The sequence below is a fragment of the Propithecus coquereli genome, unplaced genomic scaffold (genome assembly GCF_000956105.1).
Source record: "Propithecus coquereli isolate 6110/MARCELLA unplaced genomic scaffold, Pcoq_1.0 Scaffold9, whole genome shotgun sequence".
Classification (NCBI taxonomy): Eukaryota; Metazoa; Chordata; class Mammalia; order Primates; family Indriidae; genus Propithecus; species Propithecus coquereli.
The window spans coordinates 14,812,582-14,839,306 of NW_012155284.1; the positions used below are offsets into that span (position 1 = coordinate 14,812,582).

General features: G+C 34.6%; 1 protein-coding gene across 1 annotated transcript in view; it reads left to right on the forward strand.

Moving 5' to 3' along the window:
- The first annotated feature begins 1,219 nt into the window (after positions 1–1,219).
- Positions 1,220–26,725, forward strand: part of ADAMTS6 (ADAM metallopeptidase with thrombospondin type 1 motif, 6) — a 302,363-nt gene continuing 276,857 nt past the window's right edge. The window contains exons 1-6 of the mRNA XM_012664545.1: positions 1,220–1,316; positions 3,486–3,850; positions 16,007–16,175; positions 22,462–22,673; positions 23,170–23,253; positions 23,767–23,912. Of these exons, the coding sequence (XP_012519999.1) occupies positions 1,220–1,316; positions 3,486–3,850; positions 16,007–16,175; positions 22,462–22,673; positions 23,170–23,253; positions 23,767–23,912 (1,073 nt within the window). The remainder of the gene's footprint in view (positions 1,317–3,485; positions 3,851–16,006; positions 16,176–22,461; positions 22,674–23,169; positions 23,254–23,766; positions 23,913–26,725) is intronic.

The following is a 26,725-nucleotide window of genomic DNA, read 5'->3' on the forward strand; positions in this document are numbered from 1 at the left end:
TGCCTAAAGTGATTTTATTTTGATCATTCTTCATTCATTTACTCATCTGTTTTTTAGACCAACAAATATGTAATAAGCATTTATTATATGATAATTTCATATATTAGGGATTTGGGATGAAAATCTTTCTAATATCTTTTGTGTACTTCTCTAAATAGTAATTTATCTTATTGAAAGTATTTAATTTTTGTTTCAGATTCAGGCATAGTGTGAATGTCAGATATTGAGCTGTGACACAGTTAATACGTACAATAGGAACTATTAAACTGTGTAAGAACCGTTTGCCTCTACCCCAAATTATATTACTTTGGGGTTCTAAAACTACAAATTGTTTTTTTTTGTCACTGTTCTGCTATATTATTGGCTACTTTTTAGTTCCTTAGTTATTTTCTTCTAATCTTCTGTGTGCTGGAAAATCAGGTAGCCACTTTGCTATTGTTCTGTATAAAGTATGAAGACACAGACTCCTGGTGAGGTTGTTAGCTGAAAGTAAAGTACATGAGATAGGACTTGAAATCTGTTATGATACCTGAAATGAGGTTTTAAAAATTTCTTTTCTTTTCAGTTACATTCTAGGAAATTGAAGTTACCTCATATGAGTTGCTTTATAAGTCATATAAGATTTCCAGATAAAGTCAAGTGTAATAATAAATATGTTTTGGTATTTTAGAAGTTTGATACAGACAAAAATGAGTTCTCTTAAAAATTTAAAAGAATTATGATTTCACTGCAGATTCCTTCTTTGATTATTAAGTAGCTCTGACATTATGCTGCTAACATCTTTTAAGTCTGTATTTAGATTATAAAGAACAACAATGGTCTAACTGAACTATATTAAGTTATTTTGTAGTTGTGTCTTTTGGCAAGCATTCAGTGATAAATAGTAGATCTGTCCATTTAGGATATTTTTCAGTTAACTTAAATTTGTTTTTGTTTTTCTAGGTTAAAAATGGCCATACTATAATAACTAATTAGTCTAATGCTTTGCTTATGAAAATTTTTTCCATCATTATTTTTTCATTTTGGATTGAGAAAATGAATCCAGATATAGAAGAAAGTACAGGATATTGCAAAAAAGTTCCTGTTAAACAGTGAAACATCCAATAGCTAATTTGCAAGAAGTTTTAAAGAAATAAAATTGTTATGCTTCAATTTTGGTATGGTATTGACTCTATAGCACATAGGTAGCCCTCCAAAAATTCATCCAGTTTTCTAAATTATGGAAATTTTGTGGAAGACGTTGACCTGGATATTGAGCCTCATCATGGCTTCATCGGAATTTCATAGTGACCACAGGCTTTCATACAGTTCTCAAGGTAGGATTTCTGCTTTTGAAACTGACAAGAAATATTGCTATTAATTGGACAAGAAAAGATTCTGAGTAGTTAGTGTGAACGCTTTCTTTGGAATATGTAGTGATAGGAATGGAGGCCTACTGTGTCAATTCAGTGCTGGTTTCATAAATGTTAAAGGCTCTAAGAGTCTGTTTAACATGTCCTACTAGTATTTAACATCAGTGGATTTTAAAGTTAGCTAGTCTTTCTTGGAAAATGATAGACCCCAGGCCCTCTTCTTCTTCTGAATACTAAACTTTAATAGGCTCATTCATTGCTAGGGTTTAAACACAAGACCATGTAAAAGAGTGAGAATTGTAAGAAATTCAACTTTTCAAATTCTAATTCTTATACTTTTAATCTATAGAATTGAACTTTATATCATAGAAATGATCTTAACAAAGAAGGTCCCAGGAGTAAATGTCATTTTGTTTTCCATGGACCAGTTTAATCCTCATGCAGTTATTAAAAGGCATACCTTTTGGATTTTGCTCCCATGAATGCACAGTAACACATTTTTTTTTTTTTTTGGTGCTGATGAGCCAGATTTTCAAGACCAAGATTGATGTATATGTCTAGAAGTCCACGTGCAAAAGTGTGGCTCTCAAAGTAGATCAGTGAAGCCATGACATTTAGTATTAACTCTTATTTATAAGAAGTGAAATAAATAATGTCTTTCAATTTATTTCCATTAGGTTGTGGTTTCATGGGAGTTTATATTTGTGGGTAAACTCCATGGACAGACAGTGAGGCAATAGGCAGAGATTTGGTTTCCCTTAGTGGTAAACCTAGCTAAAGGAAGGTATGGCTAAGAAAGTAGATGGGTAATAGTACCTATAAGTGAGGAAAATATGTGTAATAGTTGTTTGAATTTTTAGTCAATCTTATATTTTTAACAGTTTTTTCGAGATATACACATACCATTAAAGTATATAATTCAGTGGTTTTTAGTATTTTCAGTGTTGTATAACCATCACCATAATCAATTTTGGAACGTTTTCATCACTCCAAAAAGAAACCCTGTCTCCATTAGTAGTCACTCCGAAATTCCCTCTAAACTCTCTCTCACTCCCACCTGTAGGTAACCTCTAAACCTCTGAACTTCTCTCTAGAGATTTGCCTATTCTGGTTATTTCATATAAATGAAATCATATGTGGTCTTTTGTGACTGACTCCTTTTATTTAGCATAATGTTTTATATGTTAGATAACGAACTTTGATTATGAAGGCAGTTGTTATGAAGGCTCATTCATGTCATAGCTTGTATCAGTACTTCATTCCTTTTTATTGCAAAATATTCCATTGTGTGAATATACCACATCTTATCAATTCATGAATTGATGGAAATTGGGGATTCCTTTAAGATTTTTTTTTTTTTAGAGACAGGGTCTCACTTTGTCACCCAGGCTGGAGTGCAGTTGTATGATCATAGCTCACTGCAGCCTTGGACTCCTGGGCTTAAGCAATCCTCCTGCCTCGGCCTCCCAAAATGCTGGGATTACAGGCAGGAGCCATTGCACCTGGCCGATTTTTGGCTATTTTTCATAATTCTGTTAAGAACATTCACATACAGGTTTTTATGTGGATGTGTGTTTTCATTTCTGTTGTATATATATAACTGAGAGTGGAATTTCTGGATCATATGGTAACTCCATGTTTAACGTTTTGAGTAACTGTCAGACTGTTTTTCAAAGTGGCTGCGGCATTTTACATTCTTGCTGATGGATTTTTTTAAAAATAATAATTTCTAAAAGGCTGTAAAGCTTCTCTTTTGGATAGCTTTCAAAAACAGATTTTATCTGAGCTAAACTCTTTTCTTTTACATATGTATGCTTTTCATTGTTTTTTATTTCAATGTAAAATTTTCATACTTCCTATAGAATTTTAGTTCTTAGAATCCATGTTTTTAAAATTAAATTTTAAACAAAATTACTTTTGCAAGTAATTTTAAACTAATTGTAACTTAATCTTTAGATTTTAAACTTTTACTCTTTCATTTTTATTTAATATAACATTTTTTGTACATACCTCACATATAATGATGCAGAGTTTTAACTGACATAGTTGTTTATATTGCTTCTTCTTTGTTCTGTTAAATTTTTTTTCTTTCATGTTTTTTTTTTCTGGATTCTCTGCCTTGTGATTACAAAGAGGAATTCCTGACTTATCTTGAACACTACCAGCTAACTATTCCAATAAGGGTTGATCAAAATGGAGCATTTCTCAGCTTTACTGTGAAAAATGATAAACACTCAAGGAGAAGACGGAGTATGGACCCTATTGATCCACAGCAGGCAGTATCTAAGTTATTTTTTAAACTTTCAGCCTATGGCAAGCATTTTCATCTAAACTTGACTCTCAATACAGATTTTGTGTCCAAATATTTTACAGTAGAATATTGGGGTAAAGATGGACCCCAGTGGAAACATGATTTTTTAGACAACTGTCATTACACAGGATATTTGCAAGATCAACGTAGTACAACTAAAGTGGCTTTAAGCAACTGTGTTGGGTTGGTAAGTAGATGTTATACTTTTAAATTTATGATGGGAAAATAAGTTCACAATGTAAATGTCTTTCCTCAGATTAAAAAATATATATAGGTGGTTTAAGTAGGAAGTAATAGTCTCAATTTTTTTGCTCTTTCTGCTGCTTTTGCTTCTGATCATCTTTTTCATAATGTTTGTATTGTCTTTTCAAAGAACAGCTTTTAAAACTTTATTAGTAGAGAAATGAATGAAACCTCAGGTTTCCTTTTAGACTTAAGTTTTTCTGTTCAAATAAGTATCTTTTATGAATAAACAAAACTCAGTCATTTGTGAAGAGTTTCAAGGTGTGTTTGTATATATGTGTGTATTATGGCAGGAAACCATGACACTGATACTCTCTTTAGATTTCTTTCTCTAAATACCTTTTTCTGGTAGGTAACATAGCTTAAAATTACTTATGACCTACTTATGGCTACAAGTTCTTGAAGCAAAATCTTTTATACCAATGTCAATGAAATAATTTTTCCATACATTTATATGAAGATTGATGATAAATCTTTTTTACTTTGGGTTCAGGGCTGGGTGCAGTGGCTCACGCCTGTAATCCTAGCATTCTTGGGAGGCTGAGGTGGGAGGAGTGCTGGAGGTCAGGAGTTTGAGACCAGCCTGAGCAAGAGCGAGACCCCTGTCTCTACTAAAAAAATAGAAAGAAATTACCTGGACGACTAAAAATATATATAGAAAAAATTAGCCAGGCATGGTGGCTCATGCCTATAGTCCCAGCTACTTGGGAGGATGAGGCAGAAGGATCGCTTGAGCCCAGGAGTTTGAGGTTGCTGTGAGCTAGGCTGACACCACAGCACTCTAGCCCAGAAACAGGGTGAGACTCTGTCTCAAAAAAAAAGAAAAAAAAAGAAAGTTGGGTTCAGGAGTACAGGGTTTATGTTAGGCACTTTTTTTTTTTTTTGAGACAGGGTCTTATTCTGTTGGCCCCAGGTAGAGTGCAATGGTGTGATCATAGCTCACTGTGATCTCAAACTCCTGGGCTCAAGCCATCCTCCTGCCTCAACCTCCTGCCTCAGCCTCCTGAGTAGCTGAGACTATAGGCACACGCCACCATGCCGGGCTAATTTTTCTATTTTTTGTAAAGATGGGTCTCTCTCTTGCTCAGGCTAGTTTCAAACTTGTGACCTCAAGTGATCCTCCTGCCTGGACCTCCCAGAGTGCTAAGATTACAGGTGTGAGCCAGCGTGCCCGGCCTATGTTAGGCATTGAGTCAATCTGGTCTAATGGTAAATACACAGTTTAAAGTTTCACGTAATGATTGCAGAACAAAGCATATTCCCATACTTTATCTTCGGCATTTACTCTGTTCAGGCTAATGGAAATATTCCATTAAAGCTTTATCTGGGGCCGGGTGTGGTGTCTCACACCTGTAATCCTAGCAATTCTGGGAGGCCGAGGTGGGAGAATCACTTGAGGTCAGGATTTCGAGACCAGCCTGAGCAAGAGTGAGATCCCGTCTCTACTAAAAATAGAAAGAAATTAACTGGACAACTAAAAATATATAGAAAAAGTTAGCCGGGCATGGTGGCACATGCCTGTAGTCCAAGCTACTTGGGAAGCTGAGGCAGAAGGATCGCTTAAGCCCAGAAATTGAGGTTGCTGTGAGCTAGGCTGACGCCACAGCACTCTAGCCCAGGCAACAGAATGAGACTCTGTCTCAAAAAAAACACCTTTATCTGGATAAAAGGGCACAAATATTTTAATGTCCAAGGCATATTTTCAGAAAATGTTTTTCTTCCTTATTGCAATATGCCTATATTCTTATTTATACTTCAATATAAAATAACTACATAACCAGAGTTGGGTTTAAATAAGTTTTAAATTGGAAGGAGCTATCAAGAACTACACAATGAGGAAAAATTTTCACTTATAGGTGTGTGTAAGAATTTGCCCAGATTGTCCATTTTCCGTAACTGTTAATTAAAATGAGCCAAAATAATTAGATTTTAAGGTTTAGGTTTAATTCCTATAGATAGACATATTGAGTACATTTATTGTTAGTTTCTCTGTAAGCAGTGTTAGGACTTTACATAAAAAGCAGATTTACCTTTTTGAATAAAATTATCCAAAATAAATGTGTTCTAAAATTTCTCGTATGTTAAAATGACATGCTGTTAATTGTCATAGAAAAATAACTTTTCCTAGCCATTTACTAATACTTTTCCTAGTTGTTGACTTTTCCTAACCTTTACATTTGGCATTAACATTAATTATGACATTGCTAGTTTTAACAGGGTGATAAAATGAGGAAATTTGATATTTAAAAAAAACAAAACAAAACAAATTCCACTGTAGGACATGAGGGAAGAGGGGTGATTGTAGATACGAAGATGAGTTAGAACATGTAGGAGACAATGAGGGCCTATACAAAGACTATGGCATTGGGAATGGAGAAGATAGAATGAAATGAACCACACTTTGGTGAGAAAATTTGGAGGATTTGTGTCCTATTAATCTTTTCTTCACTGGCATATAACAAGACAGGTAGTAAATAGTTGGTATTTAATAATATTTTTAAAAACTGAAATAGAATTGAGCTGGGTGTTGGACGAGGAGAAAAAGTGTAATAATTGAAGATGGCTGAGATTTCTCATTTGGATGAAGGTGTGTATGAATGTTCCTTGTTGAGAAGGAATGCCAGAGGAGTGTTGGATTGGAGAGGAAGATGATATAGTAAGTGTGAAGAATCAAAGAAATAAAGATTAGAAATGCCTAGTGGCATTTGGGAAATATAGCTGTGAAATTTAGAAAAAATTCAATTATGGAAACAAGTAACTTGAGGGTCATTAACATAGGTGACTGTTGATGAAATTGTGAAACATGCTGTTTGATGAGTCAAAAATGAGAATAAGGTTGAAAATGAAGGAGATAGCAGAGTATTACCCATCTATTTTTCATCCTCGTTGAGACTGTCTCTTCTCTTTCCTTCTGTTAATATGTTAATACCTTTCTGTTTTACTTTGTTTCTTACTGAAACTATATGGTCCATGTTATTAATAACTTAAGTTTGATTACTTGGTAAGATGTGATCTGCCAGGTTTGTCCACTGAAGTTACTATTTTTCCCTTGGCAATTAATAAGGAATTTGTGAGCAGATATTTTGAGACTGTGTAAATACCCTGTTCCTTATCACATTTTTACACACCAGTTTTAGTAACTGTTACCATCATTCTTAATTTGTATCATGTTACACTTTTAATCAAATGGAGTATGTAAACAAGTTTTTTAAAAATCCCACTTTTCAAAGGCTACTATTTTTAATTAATTCTGTTTTTAGTTGTTCTATATAAGTTAGTTTTCAATGCAGAGATCATAAGTATTTTCTAATCATATTTCCTCACCCATAGTTTCAATGTTACAACCCTTGCACCATTGAAGGGACAAAGTTCCTAACATTATAGCCTACCAGTTCCAAATAATGTCACATTTTAGTTTGCTTTATAGTTGGACCATGGTGTTTTTATCCAGGGTTTTTTTTGTGGAGTTTCTAATTAATTTTATTTTTTCTTATTGAAAAAATATATTATTTCTTTATTAAATGACCAATATTACCCAGATCCTTAGTCCTCATATCTATTGCTTTGAATATAGTCCATTCTTTTTTGGAGGCATTTTGCATGGAACTTACCAACTAATTAATTTCTTAAGCTACTACGCACCTCTCATTTTGGGATTTCTTCTTTCCTTATTTAGTTTCACATCTTCCTCTTTCTGAGTTTACATCCTGATTTTGTTGGAGAACATCTTCAAATAATTACCTCACATAGGTGCCTGGAAAGTAAAATTTCTGAGTCTTTGCCTATTTGAAAGTGACTTTATGTTGCCTTCGTGTATGGCTAATAATTTAGCTGAATGTGGAATTCTAGGTTCAAAAATAATTTTCTTTAAGAACCATCGATGGTGGAATTGAGAAAGGGAATACATGTGGCATCAAATTTACCTATATGGTTTTGTATCTTTAAAAAAGGAAAAAGATTTAAAATTCTAAACAATTATGATTGATTCATTTTAAGTGGCAAGTAGAAGTCTGCTGTTAGTCTGATTTTTGTCCTTTTATTATTTAAAAAATTTTTAATTAAAAAAATTTTTTCCTCAATGAAAGTATGTTCTTCTCTTTATCCTTCTTGTTTCAGGAATTTTATAATGTGGCTAGGTATGGGTATTCTTCCCTTCTCCCTGCTTTGTTTTTCTTTTAATTTCTTATTTCCTTTATTGCCTGCATAAGTTTCTCCTGTGGAATTTTTTTCCCCTTTCTTTCCTTTTTCTTTCTTTCTCTCTCTCTCTGTCTCTCCCCCTCCTTCCCTCCTTCCCTCCCTTCCTTCTTTCTTTCTCTCTCTCTTTTTCTCCCTGCTTGGTTTTTCATGGGTGCTTTTAATTTAAGGACCTTTTTTAAGCTTAGAGAAATTTAAAAAATTATTTCCTTAATAATTTTATCTCCTTATTTTTTTTCTTTCACATGCTTTCTCTTTCTGGAATTGGTTCTCTGCTTCTCATATCTTTTTTTCTTTTTCCATTATTTTCTATTTTGTTCTAAGTTCTATGAGATTTTCCCCATTTTGCCTTCTTTTTCTTCAATTGATTTAAAAATTATAGCAGTCATGTTTTTATTAATAATTTTCAAGAGTTCTTTCTTTTTAAAGCTTTCCTTACATTCTGTTCTTATTTCATGAAAAATGGTTTTCTTCAATCCCTCTGAAGATACCAAAGACCATATAAGCTACCTAAAAGCCTAGTGACCCCGTGAAACTTTCTCTTTATTTATTTATGTCTGCAGCTGCCTTTCTTCCTTTTCCATTATTTATTTATTCATTTTTTCTTTCACTAAATACTTGTAAGTAATTTCCATTACTGTTGTAGGTGCTAGGAGCAAAACAGAAAACAAAACAAAAATCCCTGTTATCATATAGCTTGTATTCTAGTGGAGTAGACACACAGTAAGATAAACAAGTAAAAATCATAGTATGTTGGATAGTGATAAGTGCTAAGGAGGAAAAAATATTGAGCAAAGACTTTAAGGGAAAGGAGAAAGGAAATGCTGGCATCTGAGGGCTAAGATTTTCAGGTAGAAATTTCCAAGTATAAAGATACGATCTAAGAGTATTTGAGGAACAGCAAGGAGGCCACTATGGCTACAGCCAAGTAAAAGAGGAAGCGTAATGGAAGTTGAGGTCAGAAGGGAACTGGGGGCAGATGTAATGTTACAGAGCTGCGGTCCCAAACCCCTGGGCCACAGACCAGACAGGTACCTGTCTGTGGCCTATTAGGACATGGGCCGCACAGCAGGAGGCTGAAAAAGGGAAGCTTCATCTGTATTTACAGCTGCTCCCGCATCACTGCATAAGCTCCACCTCCTGTCAGATCAACAGGGGCGTTAGATTCTCATAGGATTGCGAACTCTACTGTAAACTATGCGTGCAAGAGATCTAGGTTGCCCTATCCTTATGAGAATCTAGTGCCTAATGATCTGAGGTGGAGCTGAGGCAGTGATACTAGGGCTGGAGAGAGGCTGCAAATACAGATTATCATTAGCGGAGATGTTTGACTGCACAGTAAATGTAATACGCTTGAATCATCCTGAAACCATCCCCGCCTCTCTTCATCCCAGTCCATGGAAAAATTGTCTTCAGTGAAACTGGTTCCTGCTGCCAAAAAGGTTGGGGACCTCTGTTATAGAGGACAAGATATAAAATCAGTGATAATTCTAAGCTTGAGCCCTGAGTAAGTAGCAGAATCTGGCAGGTATCAACTGAAATGAGGAAGACTCAGGAATTAACTAAGATGGAAAATCTGTTGGAGAAGTAGGGTTGGGGGGGTGTATATCATGAGTTCAGTTGGACATATTAAACTTGAGATGTTGTATAGGACATTAGATATGCCTGTCTGGAGTCAGAGGGAAGATAAGAATTACAGAGTTATACATTTGGGAGTCATCAATATGTAGATGACATTTAAAGCCAGGGGATGGTATAAAATTGCTTTGAAGGGAGCACAGATAGAATAGAGAAGAGAGGTCTAAGGACTGAGCCTTTGGGCATTCCAAAATGTCAAGGAGGTCAGAGAGAGGTGGAGGAATAAACAAAGAAGAAAGTAGTAAGAAAGTTGAAGGCAAACATCCCAGAACCCAAGAAAAGGAAGTATTTCAAGAGGAAAATGCTGCTGATGAGTCAAAATAAGGACTGAAAACTGATCATTGAATTTTATCAATGAGGAGGTTATTTGAGACCTTGACAAAAGCAGTTTCGGTGAAGTCACAGTGGGGTTTGGAGGAGAGTCAAAGGACCTGATTGGAGTAGGTTTAAGAGGGAGTGGGAGAAGAGAAAAGATATATAGACAATTATTTCAAGGACTTTTGGAAAAGTGAGAAGTTGTCAATAGCTGCAGGCAGATGTGGGGGCAGAGGAGGTTTTGGGTGTTTTTACTTTTGCTTTGTTTGATAAAGATGGGAATGATTATGTAGAGATGGGAAATTGCTTGAGTGAAGTCATTGGTAGGTGAGAAAGGATGGAATCATCTACACAAACGGAATAATTATCCTTAGCTAGAATAGATAATTCATCCATAATAATAGGAAAAAATAGATTATATGGACATGAGATGAAGGTGGGTGGGTATTTATGGTTTTAGGAGTTTGTAGGAGATTGTACAATGTTGTCTATTGGAAGGGAGTAAAGGAGGAGGAGGTTTTAGAGGATTAGAAAGAGAGGAGAGGACATGAACTATTAATCCAGGAGAATGGGATACTGAATGAACTAGAGAAATACAGTATAATTTCTTTGAAGCTAAATTAAGGGCGCAGTTGAAATTAATGATAATGAATTTAAAGTGAGACCAGTCAGCATGTTGATGTATTTTTCTCTGACTATAATGCAGCTGCAAAGGTGCAGGGCCCAGCAAAGTTGAATTTAATCAGGGCCATGATTTAGCCAACTGAAGTCAATGAAGTGAGAAAGGGGCAAAGGAATTGAAGGTGGCATTGAAGCTGGGTTTGGGAAGTAAGGACATGAGGCGGGTAAAGGACAGTCAAAGGGCGATAGAATCAATGGATTGTGGGGCCTGGAGGGGGTAAAAAGACTGTCTCTTGGAGTTGGGATATAGAGGAACAGTGCTGGAAAGATAGAAGAATGGGATACTTGAAATCGAGATTATGGAAGGTTCCAGATATTGATAATGCCAAACTCTAGGATTGGACCGTGGCCATGAGTGTTGTAAGGTGAAGGACAAGATATGTGAAGGACGGGAAGTCAAGGAATTGAGAAGGCAGGGATTGAAGGGACTCTATATGCCAGAAGTTCTTAACCTAGATCCATGAATGGAATTCAGGGGGTTTGTGAACTAGAATGGGAAAAAATATTACATCTTTATCTTTACTAATTCTTAACTGAAATTTAATATTTCCTTTAATGATAAATACAGGTAACAAACCAATATAGTAATAGCAGTACCTATGACTTTGGCCCCCGTAGATACCACAGATAATTTCATATCATCTTACAGTTTTTGAGTGTTTATTTATTTTTAACATACCCAATTTGGATATTTCAGTGGTTTTTAAAATATTATTTTTATTCATCACTATTGTGAAATTATGGTAGTTATTAGAGCCGCTGAAGATTTCTTTAAGAGATGGGGTCTCATTCTGTCACCTGGGCTGGATGGAGTTTAGTGGCATGTTCATAGGTCACTGCAACCTCCAACTGCTGGGCCTAAGCAATCCTCCTGCCTCAGTTCCAGAGTAGCTGGGACTGTAGGTGCGCACTACCAAGCCCAGCTAATTTTAAAGTTTTTTTTGTAGAGATAGGTCTTGCTCTGTTGCCCAGGCTGGTCTCAAACCTCTGGGCTCAAGTGATCCTCCCACCTCGGCCTCCCAAAGTACTGGGATTACAGATATGAGCCACTGCACCTGGCCTTGAAGATCTTAAAGTATTACAAAAAGTCTTATTATATTTTAAAAATATTTTTATAACCGTATTTCACTATAATTGGTTTTACTTATAATGCTATATATTTTTTCTGCATTTAAAATATTTTGAGAAGCGGTCCATAGGTTTCACTCCTAGACTTCCAAAGGGATTGATATAAGAAGATGTTGAAATCAATGGAATCGTATGCAGAGAGTGACAGTGATCCAGAAGCTAATATCTTTAAGGAGTGAGGGGGAATAACTTGGAAGGAAAAAGAAAAAAATAGATTATATGGATATGGGGAGAAGATTGTGGCATGATTTTCAAAGCTGGTGTTTTGTTTTGTTTTTTTTTGGGAGAAAGAGAATTGTTTAGAAATGGCAGTGAGTTGCAAGAATGCTTACTCAACCTCTGGGTCCAATGGCAGGCATATAGTAGAGAAAGCAGCCACTGTTTCCAGAGAACTATAGGGAGGAGTGTCATTCAGGGAGATTCAGGTTTTTGTTAGAGCCAGATGAAGTGAATATTCGCAGCTGGAGCTGTAGGAGATTTTGTTGATGATTGACCTTGACTTTGAGAGGGCACAGTAGAAGTGTTTTAAATGGTGGGGAGAGGTAGGAGATGGTATCAGAAAACATGATGTACTTATGTAACCATATGGGGATTAGAATTTTGGAGATGAGGCTTGGGCTTTTAGGAATTGATATGGCAGGGAAAGAGGGTGCATGACAAGATTAGTCCTGAGGCAGATAGGGTAAAGGTGAATGAGGATGCTAAGGGAAGTAAGAGCAGGGCTCTTGCCAGGCATGCACAGATTTCTGGGACTCGCATTAAACTCAGATCTTCCATCATCTGATTTTTAGCCCCTTTCTCATCTCATAGTCATTTTCCCATTTCCTCCCTTCAGTGATTATAGCTCCTGGCTGTTTCTCAAATACTGTTAATACAAGCGCATTCCTACCTCATTGCCTTTGCATTTGCATTTGCTGTTCCCACTATCTGGTCTGCTCTTTCCCAAAATATTTATTTGGCTTGTTCAGTTTGTTCAGGTTTCTGTTTAAATATCACCTTATTAAAAAGGATGTTCCCAACCATTCAAAATAGTCGGTGTAATACCCTCACTTCTGATTACTCTCTGTCCTTTTCTGGTGCTTTTTGTTTTTTGTTTTTTTTTTCTTTTTTAATTGATCTTAACATTTATCACTTCCTGATTGATCATTTATCTAATTAATTAATTAATTATTTTCTAACTCCTCCCACCAGAATGTTAGCACCATGATAGAGCTGGAATTTTGGTTCACTATTGTATTCCTACCACCTACTATGATATTGCCATGTGATAGGTACTCAGAATATTTGGCAAAGTGAATAAATAAAGTCAGAAACAGCACTTAGAGGATAAGAGAATTATTGAATAATGGTTAAGAGTCCAGTCAATCAAATGAGTTTGTTATTTAACTTTGCTTCATCTCAGTTTTTCATCTACAAATTGGAGCTGATAGTGTACTTCCTTCAAAGAGCTATTAAGATTAAATGAGATAATGTGTGTAAACATTTTACAGAATACCTAACACTTAAAAATCTCTGGATTGCCCTTCCAGAGTCTTTCTATTGAAATTTAGAGATTTTATTTACTTACCAGGCTTTTGACTCCATTTTTCTCCAGCAACCCAAGTTTCTTGTCTGGTACTTTTCAACTTTCTTCTGTTCACAGACCAGCATGACTTTAGAGCCGTGGCCTTTCTGGGCAGTACCCTAGATTCTGCTTTCTACACTTCCCTCTTATCAAAACTTACACTTGTCCCCTTTCTGTAGGAACTGTGCTCAGTTTTCTAGTACATTGTTAATCTACCTGGTAAAGTAATTCATGCTCAGGTGTTAGATTCTGTTAATAGCATATTATGTTATTTCTGCTAGTGTTTGCATTTAATTTGGGGGCTATTATCCTTAAACTAAAGCAAACAATAGCGAAAATAATGTGAAGTGACTAACTGCTGCTTTTTTTTTTTTTTTTTTTTCTACTCAGCTCATTTCAAGTAGGTGACTGCCAACTTCTTCTGTTAATAGCATATTATGTTATTTCTGCTAGTGTTTGCATTTAATTTGGGGGCTATTATCCTTAAACTAAAGCAAACAATAGCGAAAATAATGTGAAGTGACTAACTGCTGCTTTTTTTTTTTTTTTTTGCATTCCTCAGCTCATTTCAAGTAGGTGACTGCCAACTTCATCTATAAATTAGAGCAGCTCTGATTATTCCTTATTGTTCCTTCCAAGCATGAGGTACTTAACATGAATTTCCCTAAACAGAATCATAGAGGTTTAGAATTCAAAGGGACTTTAGAGATTATCTAGACCAGAGATTTTCAACTTTTTTCTTTTTAAAGCAGCAAAACCCTTTTCTTAAATGAAATGTTATGTGGAAACTTAATATATAGATTAATAAAAGCACAGCTGATTCCTAAACCCAGAAATCCAAGCCATGTAGGTCTCCCTTTGTTGTCTGGGGCAATCCCCTGAGGGCACTTCCATGGAACCCTTAGGGCTCCCCAGAGTGCTGTTTTAAAAACCACTAATTTAGAACAACCCTTTCATTTTTCCAGCTGAGGAAATACGTCCAGAGAGTTTATGTTTTATCTGGTGTTACGGGATAAATTAGTTGGCTTAAGAGCAGTCCTCACGTGTGCTATACTTAGGAAAACACTGCTAGACAAGGGTGGAAGTTCTTATTTCTGATGTAGATAATTTTTACCATCTCATTTCTTTTCATCAGCAGACTTGTTTGTACCTATTACATACAAGACACTCTTTATGGCTATAACTGATACTAAGAAATATGACATAACCCTTTGCCTTAAGAAAGCAAATAGTCTAGTTGAGAAGATAAAACATGCAGTTGAAAAGTTATTCCAAATTTAAATAAGACCTCAACACTTTACATGTAACAAAACAGTATGGATTTATTTATTTATTTATTTATTTATTTATTAATAGACGGTCTTGCTCTGTCACTCAGGCTGGAGTGCAGTGGCCCCATTGTAGCTCACTGCAGCCTCGAACTCCTGGGTCCAGTGATCCTCCTGCCTCAGCCTCTTGAGCAGCTGGGACTTTAGGCATGTGTGCCACCATGCCCGGCTAATTTTTTAAAAAATTTTTTGTAGAGATGGGCTCTTGCTATGTTGCCTAGGCTGGTCCTAAACTTCTGGCCTCAAGCGATTCTCCTACCTCAGTCTCCCAAAGTGTGCGATTATAGGCATAAGCCAGAGTGCCTGGCCACAAAACAGTGTAACAGTGTAGAATGAATTGAAAATGCTGCAGTAGTAAGTACTATTGGAGCTCAGAGGAGGGTGAAACTACTCCATTTGACTTATAGGTTTTAAAGAGGAGGCATGATTGAGCTGAGTAAGACTTGGCTAAGTAAACAGGTATGAGACGATGTAATACTGTGAATAAGAGCAGAGCCTTGATTGAATTCTAGCACCTTCACTTACCTCTTAACCTCTGAGCCTGTTACTTCATCTGCAAAATGGGGATGTATAGAGCGTATTTTAATTGAGGACATAATGATTACTGTAACATAAACCTCAAAATGTCAGTGGTTTATCACAATAGAAGTTCATTTCTCCCTTATATCAATGTCTGTTCTGCATCAGACAGCTTTGTAAGAGGTCACTCAGAGACACAGGTTCGTTCTTTTTTGGCTTCTACCTCCCCTAGGTCTTTGGAGTTCTCTCCATTGAGTTCGCAGTGGAGAAAGAGAGTGGAAAATTCTACTGGGGAGGTATTCAGGAGCTCAACAGAAAGTGGTGTCTAACCTTCTGCCCATTTTTTATTGGCCAAAACTCAATCACAAAGCTATACCTAAACACAGAGGATGTAGTTAAGTTATGTGCACAATTTGGAAAGGAGATAAGTTTTAGTGTTCACATAAAGGCCTCTGCTACCTCACAGAGTTGTGGGAAAGATGGGAGGAAATCATGTACGTGACATGTTTAGTACAATACATGGCATGTAGTGGTATTTAAATGTCCTTTCTAAAGGGTAGGGAAATTTATGTAATATTTTACTAAGTACAGATAGTTCACTACATTTTTTATTAACATATGTTTTAACCTCCTCTTTGGAGAGGTGTCAATTTATTTTTGACTCTTGATAATAATGATGATTAATATTTAAAATGATTCTCCTTAGTAAGTTCTTTGTTTCTTTTTCTTTTAGCATGGTGTTATTGCTACAGAAGATGAAGAATATTTTATTGAACCTTTAAAGAATACTACAGAGGATTCCAAGCATTTTAGTTATGAAAAGGGACATCCTCATGTTATTTACAAAAAATCTGCCCTTCAACAACGGCACCTGTATGATCACTCTCATTGTGGGGTTTCAGGTAAGTGAGTGTGTAGCTTTTAGAAAGCATATTATATTGTATTGCTGCTTTTTTTTCCTTCTGACAAGTGTCGTAAGGTTGATAATAAAAGTAAATAGGAATTTGAGTAATTAGAATTACAATATCAGGAGTCTTTTTAAAAGACGTCACTTACCAATAATTTTATGCCCATTTGGAAGCTCTTTGAGAAATCATTATATATTAGTTTGAGTAAAATTTTATTTTATTTTTTTGATTGAAGGGAACAAAATAACCACCTTATTTTAGCCAGGTGAAAGTTACAGCTTTCATGCACAGGTATTCCATACTACTCTGTGCTATTTGGTTAGCCTGATACTTTCATGCTAGGAGTAGAAATGTAGACACTTGAGTAAGACTTGAGTCTTAAGGTAGTATTCAAAGATAATATTATCATTGAGTTAGCAGGATGCTATACAAATACAGAGTAGAGACAACAAACCTAGACTTCAGTAGTCAGGGAAAGCTTCAGGGATGAAGTGACTTCTAAGCTGAGGCCTGAGGGAAAAGTGAAGGTAGCTGGGCAAAAGTGGAGGGAGCAGTAGCTACAGCGTTCCAGATAGAGGAAACAGCATTTACAAAGCTCCTGAACCAAAAGAGAGAATGTCATTTTCCAGAAATTAACAGTTCATGTAACTGGATATTAGAATGTGGGTTGGAGAGATAGAGAGAGGTTCATAGTGGTTGGGGGAGTGATTGTGAGAGATAAAACTGGAAAGATAAGAAGTGGCCAAATTGTGAAGGGCTTGTAAAACACATTAAAGAGTCTGTTTATCCTAAATGCACTGGAAACCCATTGAAAGGTTTTAAGTAGACAGAATAACATAACCAGATTTGTGTTTTAGAAAGACTACTCTGGCAGCAGTATGGAGACTGAAATAGAGAAGAGCAAGATTGGAGGTAGGGAGTGAGGAGGATGTTAGTCTCGAGATGAGAAAATGTAGAGAAATAGTGGATATAGCATAGCATAGTGGAAAGAACATGGGCTTTGGTGTCTCTTTGGACAAGTTACCCAAACTCTCTGAATGCTCATCTCAGCATACCATATTTACTCAGTCAAACTGTAGCTGTCATTATTGTTAGGATGACTATTTCTAGGACAGTATTTAAAGAGATATTATATTTAAAAACTTTTTTAAAAAAGATTTGTTTTATTTAGTTCCAGTAGCTAGAACCAGGGACTAAATGTTTCAGAGGGAGATTTCAGCTTAATGCAAAGAAGAATTCTGCAACAAGTAGATTTAGTAAAAAATGGAATGAGTTGCCTTGTGAATTAGTGAATGAAATGCATCATCCTCCTGTTTCTTCTACATATCCTTCATGGGCTCATTTTCTTCTTTGTTCTTTGGAATTCTTTCCTCAACTGACTGTTATTCTGCATACTTTTCTTCTTGGGTAATCTCTCTCGGGCCTTTAATTACTCTTGTTGTTCAAGAATAGTTGATACTAGAAAAAGGCTACTTCAAGTGGATTTACTTAAAACACAAAATAAAATTCCATAGTAAATAATGAAAAAAACAAAAGGTTGATATTGAGTAATGAAACTAAACTTGTGGAAATAAGTTTATTTTATCTTATATTCAACAACAGTTGGGCTATATGTACAACTATATATAAAATATACATTCCTTAAAAACGAGGATTGAGATATTTAGTTGTTTATTATTTACTTTAGATCCTCATTGCCTCTCGACCAGATCACTGTACTGGCTTTCTAATTGGTCTTCCTGTCTCCAGGTTTGTCTCCCTGTTTTCAGTCAAATCTGTCTCCTTCACCAACTTCCCCTTGGTGGGAATATAGTAAAGTAGTTTTCTAAGTTCTGGGGAAATGTTACTAGACATTTGAAAAAAGCATTTTATGGTTTGTAAATTTGGGAAATATCTGGCTAAGAACTTAATTATAATATTATTTCAACAGCATAGGTCAAGTGAGAGGTGTGAATTTATAGGCATACATTTCCAGATAGCCTATTATTAAGACTTCAATCTTATGTCAAAATATAACATATGAAAACCCCTTTGAAACTGGGTATATTTATCTTATATTCAGGTATGAATTCTCCCATTCTAATTAGATTCAAACTATGATTTTTAAAAAATTTTATGGAAGTAATAAATACTCTTTTTAGAAAATTTAGAAAATACTGGAAAAAACAAAAGTGAAAATCACTCTTACTCTTACTCTAACACCCAGGGACAACTTAATATTCTTCTAGTCCATTATGGATATTATTATGTTTCTATACCTGTATTATGTACTTAAACATTTATTAAGTAAATATTCATTTAGTACCTATATGCAAAGCTGTTCTGGGTGCTGGGGATGCAGCCATAAATAAATCAGAAAAGGTTCCTGCTCTCATGGAGCTTGTATTCTAGTAAGAAAAGAGACAGTAACTAAATAAGCACACAACTAAATACATGGCCAACTGTCAATAGTAATAAGTGCTATGAATGAAAAATAAAGCAGATCAATGAAATAATTACAAATGGCTGTATATATTCAAACATTTTGATATTGATCAAAAAGTTAAAATCTTATTTCAGATGAGATCCGTATATTGATTTTTGGGAAAAAGTTACTATGTTTTATATATTTATGGAACAATGTTTTCTTTAACATCTTTTCTCTAATCAAAGTTACATTGATTGATCAAAGCATATTTAATAAGTACCATTTGAAGAACTACTAATCCTTATTTTGAAACTAAAGTCAATCTTGTATTCCATTTTAGAGCAAAAAATATATTAATTACAGGTCATTAAACAATCAGTTGACAATTATAGAATGCAGATATAGTTTTGTAATGAGCTAATCATTCTGGATTAATGTTAATGTTTAAAATGAAACTGAAGATGTTGTCTGTCTTGATTTTATTCATCGTATATAATATGAATATATAATTATATGTGATATATATATAATATAGTGCTTTTTATGGACATTCATAAATAAAAATATATAGTCCTTATATTCAAAGAATTTGTATTCTGATAGAATAAGCCAAGCAAACTAACAATTTTAAGAAAGCTAAAAGGTTGGAAATTAAGACGATGAAGATGATGATAACAATAGTTACCTTATACTGAATGCTTACCAAATGAGAAACCATTGCTAAGTATTTATTGCCCAATCATATCTAATATTTTTCATAATACTTTCAATAAAAATAAGGAGAAATTGAATGGATCAGAGAAGTGGAAATGATCGAAAGAATGAAAATTAAATCCTGTATCTTAGACATTTAAGCTTTCCTTCTAGAGAAAGAGAAGACTAGGCATAACTTGAATACGTGAATGGTTTTATGATTACACAGGACTTAGCAGGACAAACTGGAGTTATATTGATGCAGAAAAGGTTTGGCTGTTTCATAATAATATTACCACAAACATAATGCCTTAAGTAATACATTTTATTATTTCACAGTTTCTGTGGATCAGGAGTCTGTGCATGGATGGGTCATCTGCTTAACCTCAGCCAGGGCTGGATTTTCATCTGGAATCCACTTCCCCACTCTGATAGTTGTTGGCAGCCTTCATTCAGTTCTTTGTAGTTGTAGTTAGCTTTAGTTTTTAGATTCTTATCTGCCAGAGGCCACCTACAGTTCCTAGCTTATATGGGGTTCACCAACATGGTTACTTTCTTTCTCTAAGTTAGACAAGTGCTACAGTATTATGTAACATAATCATGTACTCATATACTCAAAATCACATGCATCTCCTCATCTTTGGTGTATTCTATTGGTTAGAACCAAGGATAGGGGTCACCAACCTGGTTACTTTCTTTCTCCAGGCCAGCAAGAGAGAGACTCTAATAAGACAAGTGCTACAATATTATGTAACATAATCATGTACTCATATACTCAAAGTCACATGCATCTCATCATCTTTGATATATTTTATTAGTTAGAAGCAAATCACAGGTCCTACCTGTACTCAAAAAGAGGGTATCACAAAAGATTGTGACTGTCAGGAGACAGAGGTCATGGGGGCTACCTTAAGAGTCTGTCTGCCACAATTGGACATAAAGAAACACTTACTGGCTGCCTTGGGAATATACTGTTGAAATAAAAAGTGTTATGTCTCTGCTTCTCTTTACCTTAAGGAATAAAGATGCTTATTGAACTTATGTGAGTTTCAAAAATATTTAACTAATACTTGTCATGATCATTTCCACATCTTATTTCTTAAAATTTATCCATCCTACTGTCTTGATTCATTTTCTGCTGCTATTACAGAATACCTGAAACTGGGTAATTTAAAAACAATGCAGGTTTATTTGGTTCTCAATTCTGAAGGCTGAGAAGTCCAAGAGCATGGCACTGGCATCTGGTGAGGGTCATCCCATAGTGGAAAGCAAGACTGGGAAGCTAGTGCACATGACAGAGAGAGGAAATCAGACTGAACTCATCATTTTTATCAGGAACCTACTCCCAAGATAACTAACCCAGTCCCATAATAACAGCATTAGTTCCTTCATGAGAATGGAGCCCTCACGTCCTAAACACCTTTTAAAGGCCCCACCTCTTAATACTGTTACAATGGCCATGAAGTTTCAGCATGTGTCTTAGTGGGGACGTTTAAACCATAGCACCTCCCAATGCAGTTTTTAAAAGAGAAAAGCTAAAGAAGTTAGGAAAATGAGAATAGTGCCTCTTTCTGTCAAGTATATGTGTATATTAATCCAATTTTTCCCACTAAATTTCTCAATAAGTACAGATAAGAAAGATCTTTTTGTTCAGTGTAAGAATATGGAAGTGAGGTATGCAGAGGACCTCTACCTGCTCAAGTTTATGTAGATGAATGAAGATGAATATAAATGAGGCGAGTGTTTACAAATGCCATAGTACTATTAAAGGATTTTTCGTACTGAAGCACCAAATGTCTCAAAACAAAGTATGCACTGCAGTCTACACTAAATGTGGCTGAAAGCAAATTGTGCTGAAACTATGATCTTTTCAACTCTCATTTGAATGCTCCTTACCTCTAGACTTTGGAAAAGGAATATATTGAATACTCTGTCAGTATAAATATTTGTAGACTGCAAAACTAAGTCAAAAAAGTCATTCATTGCCTTTTAGAATTGAGATTTCTCAAGCAATAGCATTGGTTCCAATTAAGATAGCTTAATAGGCCGGGCGCGGTGGCTCACGCCTGTGATCCTAGCTCTCTGGGAGGCCGAGGCGGGTGGATTGTTTGAGCTCAGGAGTTCGAAACCAGCCTGAGCAAGAGCGAGACCCCGTCTCTACTAAAAATACAAAGAAATTAATTGGACAACTAAAAATATATAGAAAAAATTAGCCGGGCATGGTGGCACATGCCTGTAGTCCCAGCTACTCGGGAGGCTGAGGCAGGAGGATCGCTTGAGCCCAGGAGTTTGAGGTTGCTGTGAGCTAGGCTGACGCCACGGCACTCACTCTAGCCCGGGCAACAGAGTGAGACTCTGTCTCAAAAAAAAAAAAAAAAAAAAAAAAAGATAGCTTAATAAAAGCATCTTACCTTAAAATAAATGCTCCAAAGCATCTTTGGAACAGATTTTTGCAACATCAGTGTTCTCCATGAGAGCTATCTTAGGGTGTTTCAAAAGTTTGTGCCCTAGTTCCTTTTTAAACAATTTTAAATGATTCTCTAAAATATATATTCTAAATTTAAATGTATTGTGATATAATTACTCACTGGAATAATATGAAATGCTTATTTGAAAATTTTATTCTTTTTTTTTTTTTTTTAGAGGCAGGATCTTGCTCTCTTACCCAAGCTGGAGTGCATTGGCACAATCATAGCTCACCGTAACCTCGAATTCCTGAGCTCAAGCAACATTCTTACCTCCAGTGCACACCACCATGCCTGGTTAATTTTTTATTTCTTGTGGAGACAGGTTCTCGCTGTTGCCCAGGCTAGTCTCAGACTTCTGGCCTCAAACTCCTGGCCTTAAGTAATCCTCCCACCTCAGTCTCCCGAAGTGCTGGGATTAAGGATGAGCCACCATGTCTGGCCCTGAAAATTCTTTTTCATTAAGTAATAATCTTAGATTTATTTTTTTTCATGAGCAGTTGAATGTCGTTAGTGGTTAATTTTTTTCAGATAACATGATTGTTTTGAAAATTTAAAAAAGAGTTTTCCTCATTACTGTGTTTTTTCATCCCTTTCCTTTACTTTGAAAAATCTTAATACATTAGAGAATTTGAGACATATATTTACATGAAATATCTAAAATAAATGTTCAATTAGTGAACTTATATGAATTGGTTAATTGTTTTTATCGTAGACCTCACAAGAAGTGGCAAACCTTGGTGGCTGAATGACACATCTACTTTTCCTTCTTCACTAACAATTAATGAAACACATATCCACCACAGACAGAAGAGATCAGTGAGCATTGAACGGTTTGTGGAGACATTGGTTGTGGCAGACAAAATGATGGTGGGCTACCATGGCCGCAAAGACATTGAACATTACATTTTGAGTGTAATGAATATTGTAAGTTTGATCCCTCTACATATTATACTGAGTAGTTTGTTGTGTTTTTGACAAAGGTCATAAATTTTTACTGTGAAATAATAAAAATTCACCTATCTAAAATGATTAAAAAATTGGTCTATTAATGTTTCAGTTCCATAGAATATTAATTTAAAGGTGACCATATTGTTTATTTTCAAATAATATAACTTTTTAATGGATTGTTAAATCTTGTTTAACAAGTTTTCTTTAACTTGAAGTATCAGCTCACCGTCTAATTTCTATGTTGTAGTTCATGTCTAGGAGAAAATATTTCTTGAGGTAGATTTGTATAAAAACTTTTTACCAAGGCACATTGAGGGTAGAGTGCTAAGTGATGTGGGGTAAAAGAATACCTTTTAATGTACACAATGGTTAAATTCATAAAAAATTATTTCACCACTTTTTAAAAAATATCAAACTATCACCCTATGATTTTTGTCTGACTTTGTGTCTTTTCTTATTTTCTGGAGGTCAGGTTGCCAAACTTTACCGTGATTCCAGCCTAGGAAACGTTGTGAATATCATAGTGGCCCGCTTAATTGTTCTCACAGAAGATCAGGTAAGAACGAGTTAGTTTATAAAACTAAATTCTTAATAGGCTATAGAGATATTTATTACTAAAAATATGTTTTATTATTGCTCCTCTTAGAAAGTTCTTGTTGAATATAATTTTTAGCTCTAGACATTTAATATTCTGAGCAAATTTTAAATACTTTACAAGAATATGCTTCTTTTGTCATGTTAAAGCTACGTATATGTACATTAGCTACATGTTTTGGTATAAGGATGGGCATTTGCATGGCATACCTTATAATAATGGTTTTCATTGGTTTTATATGCTAATAATCTCACATATGTTCACATTATCATTAAAGCTGGAACTGGAAATAATGTCTGTTCAATAATACACTAAATGAACTTTAGGTCAGATATTACAGAGATAAAAATTGGCAAGAGATTATTCCTAGAAACCACTGCTTCTAATTATAGTCCCACTTTAGTCTTCAAAAATTTTAACAACTGACCTTAGTAATTTGTTTGGAACATTTCTGGTATGCATGTTGTATTGCAGCCAAACTTGGAGATAAACCACCATGCAGACAAGTCCCTCGATAGCTTCTGTAAATGGCAGAAATCCATTCTCTCCCACCAAAGTGATGGAAACACCATTCCAGAAAATGGGATTGCCCACCACGATAATGCAGTTCTTATAACTAGGTATGGTTTGTTGCGAGTATATTTCCTTTAATTGTTGTGTTTGTTCAGTATTGCAACTATATTTGATTCTGTCTAAAGCCTCATTTAGGTAATGAGAATAGAAAAAGCAAAATGGTAATTTATTTTTCACTACTGAGAAAGCATGTATTACACTATTATTGTGTTTGCATCAAATGAACAAAATAAGAAAAGCAAGATTAAAGAGTATGAGAAAAAACAGATTTTAAAAATTAACTCATCCCTCTTGGTTGTAGAATATATTAACTATTCTTACCTCCAAGTTCTGTTAAAGTTTATTAAGTAAGACCCTGCCTCAAAAAAAAAAAAAAAAAAAGCGGGATGGGGAGGAGATTGGCAGTTAAATAATTTATTTGAATGTTTATTTAATTTAAAATATTTTAATTAAGATATATGAATATAAAGAAGCATATTGATTACACTATGTGTTGAACAGATTGTCTCTCAAGCAAAATTATTACTCACTGGTAACCCAATGAATTCATATATTGCTTTCCAGTTTTACAAAACTATATTCAGATCCATTTTATTCTTTACTCTCTAGCAACAACTCTGAGAAGTAGATAGCATTATTATTTTATGCATGCGAGAAATAAGGAAACTGGTTTAAAATAGTTAAGTAAATTTCTCAGGATCACTCAGCTAATGAGTGAAAGAGTATGGCTCAAACCCTGGTGGTCCTGTCTTCTTTGATTTTACTGTTACATCTGTTTTAGTTTTTAATACTCTAATTATGATTGGTTAGAAACGTTATGCTAAGATAAGTGAATCTTTTGACCTGTTATCAGTATTTTAAAATAAAAAACAAAACAAAGTAACAATAACAAACAGGACGCAAAATGGAAGCATTATTTTCTCTTGGCTAAGTGGAATAAAATAATAGCCTCTGTTATCTTGATTATTTCTGTTAATTTGCAAGTCAGTATTTAACTATACTTATCTGGGTATGCCCATTGACTCTACATTAAGCTCTATGGAGGAAGTATAAAATATATAGAATCAGAATCTTGAGACCTGTAAGATAAGGTAAATCGAGCTTTTAGAAAAATTTCCCTGTTAACTGAATCATAGAGTTAAAGTTTCTGAGTTTATTTTTTTTTTACAGTTATACTTACTTTAATTGACTTTGTCTGCCTGGCATCATAAACCAGAAAATTTGGTTTATGACATACTTGCTGAATAAAAACATCGTTTGGTTTTATATTCATATATGTTGACACGTCAGTCTGATAAATTCCGCAATTCCTCAGAATCTTGTTGTCTGGAATGTTCCCAAATATAGTTAAGGAATTAAAAATATACTAGAAATTGTGCAAATGTAGAAACTTTTGTGTAAAAATATATAGATATGATTAGTGTCAATGAAATTACTGGAGGAAAATGTCTGTTATGTATGGTTAACAAAATGATCCCAGATATTTACATTGCTTCTGTATTTATATTTGTAAAGCCCTTCCTCTCTCCTAAAATTGCTGCATAAAATGACAAGACATTACATCAGGCACATACATAAGTATTCAAGTAGTTTAGCCCCCTTTTCTTTGTACTGGCTACATTTACTGTAGCTGTCTAACATTTTACTCTAACATTTTACGCTGAATTCACCCAGATATTATTCTGATTCTCTGTAACTCTCTTCTCTGCTTCTGTAAGCTACTTTGAGTGCCTTTTTGCTGTTTTGGATTTAAACATAATTTTTTAAAAATTTATCCCTTAATGGTCATACTAGTACATTTAAAAATGACCTCAGGACTTAGTAGGACAGTAGTTCAAAGAGTTCATATATCATATCATATTAGATTGGCTAATGTAATAGAGGTCAGAAAAATGCTTTTTTGGGGCAGTATAGAATCCTTTTTTGAATGTTAAAGTCTCAAAGTAAATTCTAGCCTATTTAAAAGTCTACAGTTACCTTTGAATTACTAGGGCCCCAGACTGACTTATCAAAATGAAATGACTATCATCTCTAATATTTAGATATGGTTTTTCTTCAGGGAGGTTTGGGGAGTTACCAGTGCTTAGTTCTTATATATGTATAATTTTTTCCATCCATCTGACTCTGCTTGATATCCCTTATATATTTTGGATTTGTGAAACAATATATATTTGAATCATACTGCTAATTTTAGTAAAAAATTTCTGAGAATTCCACAGATGATTTTGTATTATTGTGCAGAATTGCTTCATATAACTCACTTATTAACATGTTTGGGGTTGTGACCCCACAATTAATGGGTAAGAACATGATTTATGTTGGCTCAAAATGTCAGTTCACTAGGGAGAATGTATGATATGTTTATGAAGAATTCTAGGGGAAAACTGATGGCTATGTATCTCTCCACTAGGCCAAATTTTGTCCCAGGAATTTAAATGTTTTAAGCAGTTAAAACTATTTGGAATTGTAGTCATTTAGGGAACAATGTTACTTTTAAAAGCTCAAAATGTTATCTCCCTTTAGCAAATAATATCTTACTGTTTTATTTTGTTGATTGAAAGCATACTGTGCTTTTCAAAGCTATCAGATCACTCTAACTAGACAGAAAGAAAGAAATTTTTAATGTTATTGTTTTATTCAGTATCAATAACATTGAATTAACACCAAAGAACATATTAAAATAATTTATATATATTTTATTTTTATATGAATGTATGTGTATTTCATATGTAATTATATGCATATGTGTGTACACATAGTAAATAATATATAATATAGTGCTTTTTATGGACATTCATAAATAAAAATATATAGTCCTTATATTCAAAGAATTTGTATTCTGATAGAATAAGCCAAGCAA